Genomic DNA, 14,988 nt, shown 5'->3' with positions numbered 1-14,988 from the left:
CACTGCCCTGAAAACATGTCCTTGATAAAAGAAGCAAAAATAAAATAGGATTTTACCAACATATGAAGAGAACCTGGCAGGTACAGTACATGGCACTTAGATTTGTACTGGCCTCTCCATGCTCCTCACTGCATGTTCTACAGTCTGAGACAGCACTCCAAGCTCATTAGATCAGTCACAATAAACGGTTTGAAAAAATATGAAAGCTTTTTGAGATCTCAAACTTTAAATGAAAATTACAAAGCAGCACTCAAAATACAAGTCAATGAAAGTCCAAATGAGAAAGTTTAATATTTATAAAAAATTATTTTATTTCTAAAAATACAATTTTTAACAATACAGATGATTGCTGGCTATACAAAGAATGTTCTCTTGTCTTTCATCTTTTTTTCTGAAAGGTAAGAAGATTCACAGAGTTGCCTGTCTGGGACTGTAGCTGATTAAAACAGCTCACCGGGGCTTCATTACTGTGAGGAAATGCTGAGAGTGAAAACTGTAGTGTGAAAAGATAATTACAATGATCAAGACAAAGAAAAGAGTTGAGACATTTTATCTTGATAAGCTGACCAACAGACCTTCAGCCAAAATATTTTCATAAATGGATAAAAATCATGAAAGACTGGTGTTTCGTCTTCTCATCACTCTGTTATCTTTGTGGGTTTAAAACTGCTGGACAAAGTCTTGAAAGAGGCAGTGAACAATAACCCCTTCAGCTCTCCTTGCAAATTAATTTCAGACCTTAACATCTTAGAAACTGTCCTACATTGCACAAAGGAGAAAAAAATATCAACAGTAAAAATGTTCTGGAGGTTTAAGGGAATGATTCTGTACTTCTTTTCTCCCTGCCTTTTAATTCTGAAAGTAATTACTAAACCAAGAGTGCATGACACTATCAATGCTATAATTTTGCAGTGACTTTTATAGGGGTGAGTAAATCATACCTGTTCTGCTCAAAGACAGAATCGTGGCATTTTCTCCATCTCAAACTAGGTTAGACATGAAGTGGCTCCAGCCATCCTTGGGGCCAGATGGTAAAACTAAACTATATATTACCTGAACACATATAGGAGCTAAACTGCTCCTTTTGCACAGTAGAGGGCACTATTGTATCAGAAAACCAACCACTTGGCACCTGCTGGAGTCCATTATTTCTGGCAAAATATTCCACATTTTTGTGTCTGTGGCTGGACAGGCACACAGATCAAGGAAGACCAGGTCACCAGCCTTACAAAGGCATCCGAGCTGGGGATGATTTCTCAGAGCGTTTGTGCACTGTGCATCCTGCCCAGCTTTATTTCAGGCAAATAGCAAACAATTAAATCTACACATGGAGACTTGCTAAGGTGATATGAGCCAATACTGTTGACTAACTCCCACTGGCAACAGGAAATTGTTTTCATTGGACAATCATTAAACCAAACAGGTAATTATCTAATATATAGGTTTACAGTCACTATTTAACAGGAACGGCCTAAGAGTTCATAAATCACCATTAAGCCCCTGATAAGCAGCTCAGCTCTAATTAGGCATAGAGTGAATCTAGCTACATGCTGTGCTAGACTAAGGTACTGTCTGTGAATTTAAGAAGTGTGAAGGCTGGCTGATTTGAGAATTATTAAATGCTGGCTTTATGCATTGTCGTATGGCATTAAATCGATTTCAGACTCCATTGTGATGTATGTAATCCGTTCCCTTTATTTGCGTTTCACTGTTGCCCCACCTTTAATCCACCTTGAGTGAGAATAACTATGCTTTATATGAGCAACAGATGCTACTAGAAATGACCAGTGGTTATGAACTATGAACAGAAAGGACAGATCGCAAGTACAGGACTCCAGTAAAACTCAGGCTGCGGCTGTAAATAGCGCAAAGTCTCAGTATAGAAAACACTTCAGAGCTGAAGTCACAGGGAACAAATAAAAAAACCTCTTATCCAGACGTGTACAGTGAGCTGCAACCAGACTTTGACTCTGACGTTCTTTTTCGACTTCTTGATTGACAACTGGCACTCAACATTAATTTCATATTTCCATGACAGAAAAACAGGACCGTATGATGCAGGTAAATCAACAGCAAGACTGAAGTCAGCATGAGGGGGAGCCAGAAGGGGCCACACCGATCGTCATCTTTTTATGCGGGACAGAAGGGCAGAGACGTGTGTCCCAGTCGCGAGCCGCACTGACAGCACACCTGGAGATGGAGGTGAAGAGACAGAGGAGCCCCAGCGGCACCCCACTGTGTCCGCAGCACTGCGCCGCGCAGCCACAGCTCACGAGTGCAGAGCAAAGCAGAGCATTTCTGTTTCTCTGCGTCAGCCCTCACCCTCTGCCAGAACCGACCTTTTCAAAGCGCAGCCTTAGGATGACATAAGAAGGGAAATAAAAAGCCATAAAACAACCATTTACATTTAAACCTAATATTCATATGAACACAGATTTTGAGCTTTTAGGAATAACAATTAGAAAAAATGGAGAATTCCCACGTACAAGAACATAGGAAGTACATTCATGAGGCTGGTGTGATAACTGACCTTCCAGCGCTTCTTTTCTGTAAGATGTGATGAAAATATTGTCTTTGGAATATACCACTGTACATCGTAGTGCACTTGTTCCACTCTGAGAACAAGAAAACACAGAAGAAGAATGAAGAGGTGTTGAAAAGATCAAACTTGACCCACAAGGGTAAACCTGCCAACAGCTGGGAACGGCTTTTCCCAAACTCACTGTGTTCATTTCCAGCACAAACCCTTTGGGTCAGTCCTTTCTGCACTAATCAATCAGCCTTTACACTGAGACATCATTTTATGTTGCAGTAACCCATGTAGTGCTGATTACCCAATTACTTTGGCTTATTTATTGCATTTACTAAGCATCAAAAGAACATCTTCCTTTCTTTAGACTTATGGATAAATGTTTTTGGTTGATGACTGACTGCTCAAGAGTCATCGTGACTGTAGCACCTAATGACCTCATCAGCATTCTTGCAAGACAAGAAGGCAGCAGTAATGCCATGGATGCACTCTGTCAGACTGGAGCCTCAAGGAACAATTCTGGGAACTGGGATGACTTGTGGCATCTTGGGCTCAGACACCAGTGAAAAGATACATACTTGTCCAGGTTCTAGTAGGGGTAAGGGGCACACTTCGACAAAACTGCATCCATTTAAGTTTCATTTGATGCTCAGTATACACACTATCTGTGTGTGTGCATACCTGGAAACAAAAGTACTGAGAAAAGTACCCTAAGGCTATTTAGTAATAAATACCTAATAAATACTTTATAAAATACTGAGTTTTAACTATAGTAATTTACCAGTAGTAACTGAGCACTCAGTCACCAAAGCAAGTGGTAGTCAAGATACCCTAGGTAACAAAGTTCACAGAACACCAATACTGATGCCTACAGCTCTACAGACTCTGGGTGGTCCTGATGTGTGTTTATATGTGTGCGAGTAAAAGCTTTGAATGAAAACATATTGCATGTTTAACTTAAGCTACACGCCAAGGCTATCATTTAGAAATTGTTATGGCCTAAGAAATTAATAAAATATAAAACATACACTACTTTAGGAAACTCAGAAGTGCAGCAAATGAAGTGCATTAAACCTCTGGTTTCCCAGAGCTACAAAAATCAAACAACTGTTTTTCTTAACTCAGCCATGTAGTTGGCACTCATATGGACTCGGAGAAGACTACTGACTTCACGGGCCGAGCTGTATCCCCCCAACTCCAGCACGCTTTTCAACCTCCCTTCACCCAGTCTTTAAACATTCAAAACACCAAAGGACATGGAATCACAAGGGAGTTACAGTAATTCAAAACCAGCATTACAAAAATCACCTAGAACAGATTTTTGCGAGCATGAAAACACTGTATTTTTAAAGTGTTTTAAAAACCACTAAAACCACCTGATATGTAACTGAAAACCTAACTTGGCTACAGGAAGAAAGATGGCCTTTCAGTATAAAAATGACCCAAAAGAAAAGAAAAGAAACTTCAGAAGATACAAAGGCTAAGAGGCTGTCCTCTGGCGGTAGCACAAATGGAGTTAGCAGACGCTTTTGCAGAAGCCGAATGGATTGACGCTACCTGAAGGAAAGCCAGGAGGCTGGTCACGCACAGCCACCTCTCTCTTCACGAGAGATAACATCAATGAATGACACGGACTCCAGCTCCACAGGCACTCCGCACACCCGCCTGTCCCCCACCCCAGTGAAGAAGAGGGGAGACGAGATTAGATCTAGATCAGCTCACCCTGCGAACACCGGCAAGCAGGGCTGGCTGGAGCACATCGACAGCGGAGCTGCTAGAGGCACTGGTTTGCTGCTCTTGAGGGTGAAAGTGGACCCCGGCTGGCTGCAACTGCGCAGTTAAGCATCTCAGACAGCCCAGGGATGCTGAACTGAATGCTGAATGTCCACCATCAAACCAATCATGTCTTCCAAACTAAGAGAAGCTCCTTGCCTTAAAACCATCCATAAGCATTAATGAATTTTAAAAAAAGTGTTGAAAATAAATAGAACAAAAACAAACTCAATTGGAAGAAATCAATACATGATTTTCCCTTTTTCTTTTATGATATACAGTATCAAGTTTTTATATATCTAGTGACAAAATCTGCTCAGCAACAGTTAACATCCTGTACACCAAAATATTGTTATTAGAAATGAGAGACAAAATGAACAGAGCAAGAGAGAAAGAAAGAGATACAAAGAAAGAAGATTGGGGCCACAGAAGCCCTGATCATGGCGTCGTCTTGTTTGTTATCCAGGCCTAGAGGCTCATCTTGAGGAAGAAAAGGATCCGTCTGAGTTCCGAGTCGGCCTGGGAGACAGACACCGGTGCGGAGCGCGGGTCTGGGCCTCAGACCCTGCCGGGCCCTGTCAGTCTGCCCGTCCTTCCGAGCGAAGCCGGGACCCCAAACCCACCAGGAGTGCCCGGCAAGGGGGCAGGCGTCTGAAAACGCCCTGCCCGTGCTCTGTCTCTGCTCCACGTGCTCCCCTCCTGGCGGCTGCCCTACGCAGTCTTGATGCCCTCGAAGCCACAGAACTTCCACCTCTTCTCCAGGCTGGCTCCCACGCCCGTCAGCTCCTGCCTGAATGTGCAGGGCAGCCTGCTGAGGAGCGCTTCCACCTCGCTGGCGCTGATCTGGACACAGAGCACAACGCAATGACTGAGGAAGGAATTCGACCCTTGATTCAGCAACAGAAAGCCCCATGAGTAAGATATCCCACATTACAAACCCTTAGAACACAAACACACACGCAGAAACGCTGTATAAACAGGATGTCTTTGTGCATACAGAACCACTGAGGGTAGGAAGGTTTTTTAAGTGACAAAACTGCTGCATTGTCAGTACAACTGGTTCTTGCACAAAACTAGATTAACTGTGAGCACAGACCACTGATTGTGACAAATCGTCACAGAAAGGGATAGGAACCCTTGCTCAGGTGTGGCAAACATACAGTGCTGCAGGTAAATGTGGGCAACAGCAGATTCTAGGATATTAAATCTAGTTTGAGCTTTAATGTATGAAAGAATCAACATCTCACCCACAACGCCGCAGTAGTAATAAACATGCAGCAAGCGGGGTCATTCATCAGAGTGCTGTTCTGACAAGAGCATCGCTAAGGAAGTGTCTCTCCACAGACTCTTCCAGGCAGAGGTAATGTGATGTGACACAGGACTGAGACCGCAGTCTTAAAGTACTTCAGTACTCTGAGCCTTGTGGTTAAAGGAAGAGGAATCCATGATGCATTTTAACTAGCTGGATTGCACAGGCATAACCCACTTCCATACTAAACACAGGACTGATGAAACATACTGATCATACAGCATTAAAATGAGATGTTTTTTAATTAAATGTTTTTTTCTTTACTTTCTTTAGACGTAAAATTATTTGGTGGTATTTTTGGGGTTTCAGGAATTTAATACCATATTAATTAAAAATAAAGAAATGGCTTGCTGGTGGCAGAAGTAATTAAAGGGAGTCCCTGCGAAGGAGCTCCTCAGACAGCTGTGCTCGCCCACTCAGGCAGACTCTGCCGGAGCCAGGCGAGTCGGAGGGAAGCATGACAGCAACAACACAGAGCGCTTTCGCACATGCACGCAGCTCTCCCATGTGACACTGCTGTCTTGCTTTTGAAGTACAGGGATTGGAAGTGTCGGAGGTTTTCAAGAACATGAGGATTTAGTACTTACAATTCCCTCAAAAAAAGGAAAGCGAGGTGAAGAAATCAAAGGTGCTCGACTGGGACAATACCTCCCCGTGTACACTCAACCCCATCAATCAACAACCAGGAAGCCCCTGGCCAGGCAAGAGGAAATGTCTCTTTAAAGATGACCTGTGCTTTATGTGTTCTATTCTACATGTATTCAGGGGCTTCCTTGTACATGAATCCTGGTGCTGAGGACCATGTGCCAAACTGTGTATTTAATGTACACAATCGTATTCATATAGAGTGTGCCGGCTAGACATTAACCCCTGATGGCAGCACAGCCCGTCCAGTCTCGTCACATTTAATCCGTTCACTGTCAGGTGACACTGAGGGATTGCAGGATCCAGCAGGAGAAGGCAGGAGGAAGAAATGTCAGTTGCACCGGAGGACACAGATGTTGTGCCCAACTCTGTTTCCTTCTGGGCTGTGGTTTTCCCCTCTGCCTGCTGCCCTCCTGCAGCCTACCTTGGTGTCGAGCCTCTGCAGGTAGGAGCAGATGTATTCGATGCTGGCTCCGAAGGGATGGACATGGAGGAAGGTGGAGATGATACCTGAGAGAGGAGCAAAGAATCATCAACACAAGCTCGGTGCAGAGAAACAAACCCTGTTACTGTTAGTAACTGTGCTCTCTGTGCCCCCTCCTCTGCTGAAATCAAAGGCAAAGAGACAAGGGAGAAACAGAGCCTCTGCAGCTCAGATAAACAAGATGCCTAATAGACCAACTCAGGCATTCAGGCATGCAACACATGAAACATCGAGTGTGGTTGTTTTATTACTGCTACCCACTGTCACAAGTTCAGTTTGATTTCAGCTGGAGCCCCTTGGCATAAACAGCAGTGGTTTGCAGTCTCCGGCTACACACAAACTTAATTGTCAGCATATTATACTGTACCTCTTTGTACATTTTTTAAGTAAACAAACCTGTATACAAAAAACATGCAGCATTATTTTAAAAGCTTTGCAGACTTTGTAATGGGAGACATATAACGTATTTGTAATACCAGTATTGACACTGGGATTGGCATTATTTTGTTTAAATTGTATTTGGTCACAGCAGCAGCAGATGTTTTCAGCTAAGAATGTGATGAGAGAGCAGAGGTATTCCCTGGGAAAGCTGGTTTCAGATGTAGTGGGGCAGCTCAGCATGCTTTGCTAAAACAATGTCACACTCACAGCACAAATGACAGCAAGCCCTCTCTCTCTCTGTGCTGTCGGTGTGCTGTGAGCAGGTGAGAGCCCTGCAGTGCTGCAGCACTCCTCCAAGTGTCTATCAGAGTGGAAACGCTTAATTATTAGTCTTGCACAACTAACATTAATTAATAGCAATTACAGGTGCATACGAAAGCATTTTATTTCCAAACCTGAGCTGCATGAGTATTTAATGTAAATGAAGGATTTAAAGTATCAGATTAGACACTTGAGATCTGCAGAGTGTTTTTTATTGGTTTTATTGACATTTAATTACTTAATGCTTTCCAGGCATCAAAGGACAGAACATGGGCACCTGTATGCTTCTGCATGATAAGAGTGCTGGCCAGCTGAGCCAAGGTATGAATATCTGCCTGTGCTCAACAAGTGTATTAGAACAGTTTGCTTGTCTGATGCTGAGCAGCAATGCTGACACAGAATGTCATACTCTTGCGATACGTACCACCAGAATCATGATGCAGACCCAGCCTCACTAAAGCTGTTGAACAGAAGGGTGGCAACTGCTTTCAATAAAGGGTAGGTTTAATTTGGGCTTTATTACCATGAGACATTTCAGAGAGAAAGTAACTGCAATGCAATAAGCATTTTTGCAAATGTTTCTTGCTGCAAGCTGTTGCTAACTTCTAGCTAAACTATGTAAGGGATAGTTCTCCCACCACGGAGAAATATTTTGAAGTAAATCCAATATAATTCAGTATGTAGAGCAAAGCAATGAAAAGAGACAGACTTCTCCGTCTCTCGCTCCCCGCTTGCTCATGAGTGATGGGTGCAGACGCACGTTCAAAGAGCAGCCCATCAGCTGCTCCACAAGCTCATAGCTAATCATGGCACTCACTCCGGCGTGTGATGACTTCCATGCAGTGCCCAGAATGCCCTGTCCTAATCCACCGCTGCCAGGTCAGATTCGCACACTCCTCGTCTACCTGGAGAGGAGAGTTCCGGATCTCCTCTGTCCCTCAGCTGGGGAGACCACAGCTCAGTTCTAGGGTGCACCCCTCAATGAAACGCACTCTAGCCTCATGGGGATTATTGACAGGGTGCAGAGCTGACACCTGTGCTCCTGCCCCAGCCGAGAGTGCGGGAGAAACGATTCCGAGCTCATCCGTGCTCGCTCTCGGCTTCACTGTTCTAGCGCGTCTGCTGGCGGTGTTAAGGCCACGCTAGGGGGGCCCTGCTGTGACGGCGCTTACCGACGAGCAAGGCCTCTCTCTCGGACCGGACTGGGCCTGGGGGGCTCCTGTCGGGGGGGCTGTCCCGCTCCGCGCTGCAGGACGCCGCCGTCAGAGCAGCGCTGTCCTGCTGCAGGGGCCGCACACAGACACGAGGCAGAGTTGGAAAAAACAAAAATAAATTAATAAGCATTTGAGGAAGTCTTTCCTGTAAATTTAACAGCGGGGAAACGTCAAATTGGTAGTGCACAGTTCTCTGGCTGGTCATAATACAAACACGGTGTCTGGTGAGAAGAATAATAGGGGTGATAACCCAAAAAGCTCCCTGGTATTATTCTCATAAAAGGTGATTCCTTTAGGAACAGAGTATTTCTCCTTGCAGACTGCTGTCAAGCAGCAAATGCTATGTATTTATTTTTTCCTTCTTTTGTTCATTTCCTAGTGGTTTGAGGTCAACAAGTAGCAACAGAAATCATATCTCAACAGCTGGGAGAAGGCTGAAGAGTTCGAGAACTGTTCTTAGGTGAATCGCGACTGGTGAGACACCGAGATGCTGATAAGCAGCGCCTGAACAAAAAAGAAGGAAAAACTGGAGTGAAAGGATAAAAAAAGTTTGCAAAGCAGGAGCTGACAGCATTGGTTTTCACTCCATGCGAGACGAAAAATCAAAACTTTAACACAATTGTGGTGTTGGCTGTGCTAATGATCAAGCTGTTGTCTACTGCCTTTGTTTGACAAGTTAGCAGGGGCTTTTGCATCTCCTAGCGAGAGGCAGCTTGCTGCTCTCAAGGATACACAACTTCAAACACAAAGGTTTCCCATGCCTGCCAGCACCTTGGTCTCCCAGTTCCCAACTCTCCCAGCTTACTGTTACCCTCGGAGGCCCTGGTCCTCATATCCCCCAAAGATCGGACAGTTTTGTTTTCTAACCCAGTTGTGTCACGGTGATTTATTGTCCAACAAATAAAGTTCTTCGGCGCTCGATCGGCCTGTAACGATCTGTCATGTCGCTGGGAAAAGAGAGCAGGCAGTAGCTTGAAGACAGCTACAGAGCAACAAGAGAAAAAAAAAACAACCTTTTCCACTTACATTGCCTTGATTAGCGCTCTCATCGCTCCCTCTGTCATCTCTGTCGGCTGTCTCCAGCTGCAATCAATTAAAACAATAAGGAGAGCTTTCAGCAACAAATCGTGCCATGTCAAAAACAACACTCCACCACAGGACAGATTCGTTCGGCTGCACTCTGGGTTTGAATTAAAATAGAAATGAACATACATGCAAACAGCTGTACTCACACATTCTCCCTCACCTCTTTTAGAGAACAAACACATATAACACATATCACCAGATCAAGCTCAGACCTCATACAGTTTTCTGCACTCACTGAAATTGCTTTCCACAATCCACCTACAGTACTTGTGTAGACAATCAAAAGCACTGCAATACATTACAACCGCCAGTGAAGTTTTTTCACTGCTGGTCAGTGGCGGCTCTGAAGAAAGCCCAGAGGCTTGTTGGCTGATCGTTAGACTGTCTAACTTGTCTCCACAAACACACCGATCTTGGATGCAATGCAGTCGTTTTATTTCTCCAAATTCAGCCGCAGCTGGGAGTGAGAGGAAACCGATCCGTACAGGCTGGGGAAGGGAGACAGGGAAAGCTGTGCTCGGGCAGCGAAAGCAACTCAGTAACCCTACAAACACAGCTAGGCAGACACAAACAAGTACGGGAGCAGTCCTGACTGCATTCGATACCTAATTTAAAATAATGGAGAGAGTGAGATCAGAGATGAAAGAAAGGTTACAAACGAGATGGCTAAATTCAGCTCCTTTCGTATCAGCAGGCGAGTGATCCAAGGATCTCAAGCTGCCATTTCTTGAAGGAAGACTCATCCCCTTGAGCATCGTGGCTGAGTTACTTGTGCCAAACCCCCACGAGTCCTTGTGTCAGGAAGTGGCTCCTGATTCCAATTTCAAATGCACTTCCTCTTGGACTCCATTTGAACACCTTACTTTGTGTTTCACTGTTGATCCTGAAGAAGTTCACTGGGTTAGCTTTGTTTATACCTTTCTATTCTTGAACCAAGTCCTCTCCGAGTTGCCTTACTGAGGACAGTCTTTTAATCTTGGGAATATACGTACTTGTTCATCCTTTGAAGGTTGAAAGGCAATAATAACTTTCTTTCTTCTGTGGGAGATATCTTGTGAAATACCTTTCAAGGCAGAGATCTTTTCTCTGTCATCTCCAGTGCCAACTGGTTATCTTGGCAAACAGATTCCCTGTAGCTACCGCACTGAAGCTGGAGGAGGCAGACTTTGAAAACGAAGAAGTAGTTTTTGTTCCGAGAAGTAAATACTGTGAAATATGTAAAGGTCTGTAAATGCTGTTTTTTTTTCAGCCTTGTTAAATGAATCACTTGCTTTCAATAAAAATGAAACAAAAGACTTGGTGTGAGCCCTATTCCCAATATCTGACGAATTATTTTAAAAATATTTTTCAAGCATTGAAACTCATTTTAAACTAATTTCATTTTAATTAAAGCATATATCAGATCCATCAGTTCTACTTTACTTTTTTAATGAGCCTCTCCAGCATGCCAGATGTATTAGACACGCGGTTTTCTCTGGAGCACAATCAGTTCTGTTTTGTTGTTTTGCATTTAAAGGACCTCATGAAGACCGATGCCAGAGATCTCCTAATATAATCTACTGTTTCATGTGAATCTTCACTGGGCCTTCTGCTTGGGAAGGAGTGTGTCAGGGTAGAAGGGAGGAGCTGCCGTGGAGGCATCTCCTTGGACAGCAACAGGCTGCTGTGCTGTACCGCACGGCCTTACTGTGGTTAGTGTTCAACCTTATCATGGCTGAGCACAGCTGAATTCCGCCGGGGAAATAAAACATTCTTAATGTTTCACTTTAGCTGCCATGGGCCTCATGACCATGTAATTGAAAAATAAAGGCTGCAGAAGGAAGTGACAAGAAACCTTTCCACTTCATTTTCTGACAAAGGGGAAAGAGGATCCTCCTTCGCAGGGAGCGATAGTGACTCATGCCGCCCACGCAGCGCTGTGCCATCTCCGCGGGGGGGCAGAGCTCTGGCGGCGCTGGCGGCTGGAGAAGGAAGGCGGACTGTGGGCTCTGGAGCGGCGGGCCGGCAGGCGGGAGGCCGCACTCCTGACCAGCGCCTCGCAGCAGCAGGAGCGGCGGGCTGACCTGGCGCGGGTGTCCATGCGTCCCCCGGTCCTTCAGGGTCTGCAGCTCCGCCTCCAGGAGCTTCTTCTCCTCCAGGGTCCGCTCCAGCTCTGCCTCGCGCTGCGTCAGCTCATCGCGGATCTTCAGCAGTTGCTGCGAAAGGAGAAAAGGACAGAGGAGATATCAAAATGCTTCTGTGTAACAGTTTCCTGTAAATGAGTGCTCTTTCACATTTACTAAAGTTGTGCTTTTCCGTTTGACCAAGACCTGGAACATTTTCATTTCCCCAAATGCAAAACGTGTGATGAACAAACACCTGTTGAGTTCCATGTCTTTAATGTTTTCATTTTCATTCTTTATCTAAAAGGATTTCCAGGCACCAACACGGTAGCACCACGGCAAGGTACCGAACTACTGCAGACTTTAGTGGACACCAAGGACAGTTCAGCATCACCTCGTATATGTGCTGTAGAGAGGGACTGTGCACCTTTCCTGCACCCTGAGGTGCTGCTGCTGTTTAGACTCACGCTGATGTGCTTACATTCCTCACAGGCTGTTTACTTCTGCGCTCTGTCAGTCTAGAAGCTAAGCAATTACCCCCCTGACCCCACCACCACGATGCCCAGGGCTAGGAGGGTCCTCCCCTGGGCTCTTCCTTGAGCAAGGAAGCTCAATAAATGACTTCAAAACAAGAGTGTTTGTCTGCTGCTGTGTGTTTCTCTACTGTTACTGCGAAGAACAACCTCAAACCTTCCCACTTGTTCTCTGCTGTCTGAGAACCTAACAGCTTTAAAAACCTCTGCAGTGATACAATCCCAATTCTAACTTTACAATCGCAAACATTTCTGAATTCGGTCCCTCACTGGGGATGAAACACAATTCATGATTTATTTTGAGACTTAGCCTCTCCCTTCGTCCACAGACACTTACACAGACTAGGCTGTGAACCTTAGTATCAACAACAGGTCATTTCAGGCTCAGCTGGCAAAGCACCTGAAGAACAGAGCAGGAGAATATGTGGCCCTTCTGGTTAACTACTGGAGACCTAACCTCCCCTGTCACACACAGGGCATTCACCTGTGGGACAGAAGGCCTGCGGACTGTGCTGCATCATCACGAGGGGAACACCTATGTCCTACAGATACTAAACTGTAGCCACTGAGGCTATAATGTTTGAGCTGCTGTAATCAATAATTGAAACGCTGGTACCTGCTCAGACTCTTATACCCAGAGAATAACTCATCCGTTTCTATTTCAGTCATAATCCCTCATGAATAAATGAGACACGACTGCACAGAATGGCTGGTATCTAAACACTCCTGCGCAAGAGAAACTGAACTAACTGCTTCAAGCACGAGAGACACCAATCCTACAGAAAGAACGTCTCCCCCAGGACTATCAATGAGAAAAACACCTCTGGGAAGAGTGAGCGGGCCTGTGGGGTGCAGGAGGCAGTCAGTCTTGGTTGTGTGAGTGAGAACGAGGCAGAACAGAATGTTTTTGCAGAAAGGTTCCTGCTGCAAAGAAAATGAAAAGTTAGGGGGACAGCAGAAGATACACATTATGGCTTCACAAGCAGCTCAACAACCTGGAGCTTGTACAAGTCAGAGTTCTGTTCAGAAAAAAAGGTTAGTTTGATCTTAGCACAAGAGCTCTTCCAGCAGCGCCATGCTAATTATCACTGCCCTGACAGTGAGTGTGTTAGAAGTGTTACAACAGAAGGACTCTAAGTCTTGTTAAATTCTAATATCTGCAACAATTCCAGGTTGTGCCTGGACATGTGCATGATTATGCCACTGTGTCCAGGCTGAACCTTCCTGTTACAATACTGCATACCCTCAGCACAGGCCTGGTACAATACAGCGTACCCTGAGCACAGGCCTGGTGCAATACAGCGTACCCTGAGCACAGGCCTGGTGCAATACTGCGTACCCTGAGCACAGGCCTGGTGCAATACTGCGTACCCTGAGCACATACCAATACCATGCAAACATTATTTTTTCCCATTGCACATGCAGTGTAAAGGTAATACAAGCCTTCCATAATTTAGTACATTATCGATATCTTTCAATTCTAAAATGAGGTCTGTAGTAGTTCAGGTGGGTAGCTGCGCCAGCATGCGTAGCTGAGAAGGCTTCACACCTGAAGAAGGCTCCACAGACGAAACGTTGTGTTTTCTTTCTTTTTTTTTTCAGCATGGAATAAACCTATTATTTGTTCCTAAAATGAGGTCTTATTACCACTTTATGTGGCTTTAATTGAGATGTCAGTTATCTGAACTCCAACCCTGAAAAACATGCTAAAGATGGTTCATGCCCTGTGTTGCCGGTACCTTCTCTAGCCCTGCGTTGCCGGTACTTTCTCTAGCCCTGTGCCTTCAGTACCTTGTGCACGAGTGCCCTACCTTCTGCATGCCCTGCAGTGCCTGTTGCAGGAAGCTCAGCTGCTGCTGGCGGGTGGCATCTTCCTCGCTGCGCTGCGGCAGCGCCTTCCCCTGCTCCTGCTTCAGCAGCTCCACCTCGTTCCGGTAGGCGTCCAGCTGGCAGCGCAGGCTGTCGTTCTCCTCCTTCAGAGCCTCTGCCTGAGCCGCTGGCCCTGCGGGCGAGAGCAGGCCACCCAGGGGAGGGAGTGGCAGTGAGGCAGGGCAGGAGGCAGGTGTGGCAGAAACGAACAACAACACAGGCAGTGTTTCTCGACTGAAGCCACCATGGGACATTAATGAACGCAATCTTCAAGAGCACTGTAGATCATTTCCTGTACCCAGGTATCTTATTTTAATGAGGAAACATTATGCAAAAGCCATTTGTTAAAATTTCTATACAAATCTAACTTAGTATGTATTTGGATTGTAAACTATTATTTTCAATCAAATTTATGCAAAGTGTTCCCTTTCTGGTATTCACAGCCACTTGCTATAGCTACAGGTGATCAGGGTTCAGTGTGTCAGAGTAGCACATTAGAGAAGAGCTCCATTTGTATTCATAGACAACTAAGGGATGAGATGCTAAGAGGCACTGCTAATGCTTCCAGGAGCTACTTCTATTGAAAATGCATTAACAATCATTATCTGTGCTATGGTTCACAAAAAACACTTGACTGTAAATGCTTTAAGCACTGTATGGTTGCCTTATGCAAGGGCTTGATATTCATGCCTCTCATACTCCCCATCTTAAAGTGCAGAATAGGTAAGCAAATATCTGAGA

General features: G+C 45.0%; 1 protein-coding gene across 12 annotated transcripts in view; it reads right to left on the bottom strand.

The window, feature by feature from the left end:
• Window positions 1-286: 286 nt before the first annotated feature.
• The window catches only part of enox2 (ecto-NOX disulfide-thiol exchanger 2), a 186,028-nt gene continuing 171,326 nt past the window's right edge, over window positions 287-14,988 (bottom strand). For 6 of the 12 annotated variants that reach the window (XM_088597491.1, XM_088597492.1, XM_088597490.1 and 3 more), the window contains 7 exons: window positions 14,190-14,380; window positions 11,807-11,938; window positions 9,684-9,740; window positions 8,616-8,724; window positions 7,390-7,483; window positions 6,682-6,767; window positions 287-5,146 (listed from right to left, as the gene is read on the bottom strand). In XM_088597491.1, the coding sequence (XP_088453617.1) occupies window positions 4,659-5,146; window positions 6,682-6,767; window positions 7,390-7,483; window positions 8,616-8,724; window positions 9,684-9,740; window positions 11,807-11,938; window positions 14,190-14,380 (1,157 nt within the window). In that variant the 3' untranslated portion in view covers window positions 287-4,658. The remainder of the gene's footprint in view (window positions 5,147-6,681; window positions 6,768-7,389; window positions 7,484-8,615; window positions 8,725-9,683; window positions 9,741-11,806; window positions 11,939-14,189; window positions 14,381-14,988) is intronic. The other 6 variants (XR_015924981.1, XR_015924979.1, XR_015924980.1 and 3 more) reach the window with 6 other exon arrangements.

This window comes from Lepisosteus platostomus, chromosome 10 (assembly GCF_059453375.1).
Source record: "Lepisosteus platostomus isolate fLepPlt1 chromosome 10, fLepPlt1.hap1, whole genome shotgun sequence".
Classification (NCBI taxonomy): domain Eukaryota; kingdom Metazoa; phylum Chordata; class Actinopteri; order Semionotiformes; family Lepisosteidae; genus Lepisosteus; species Lepisosteus platostomus.
Note: the sequence above shows the minus strand (reverse complement) of the source record. Positions and strands in the feature narration are given on the sequence as shown.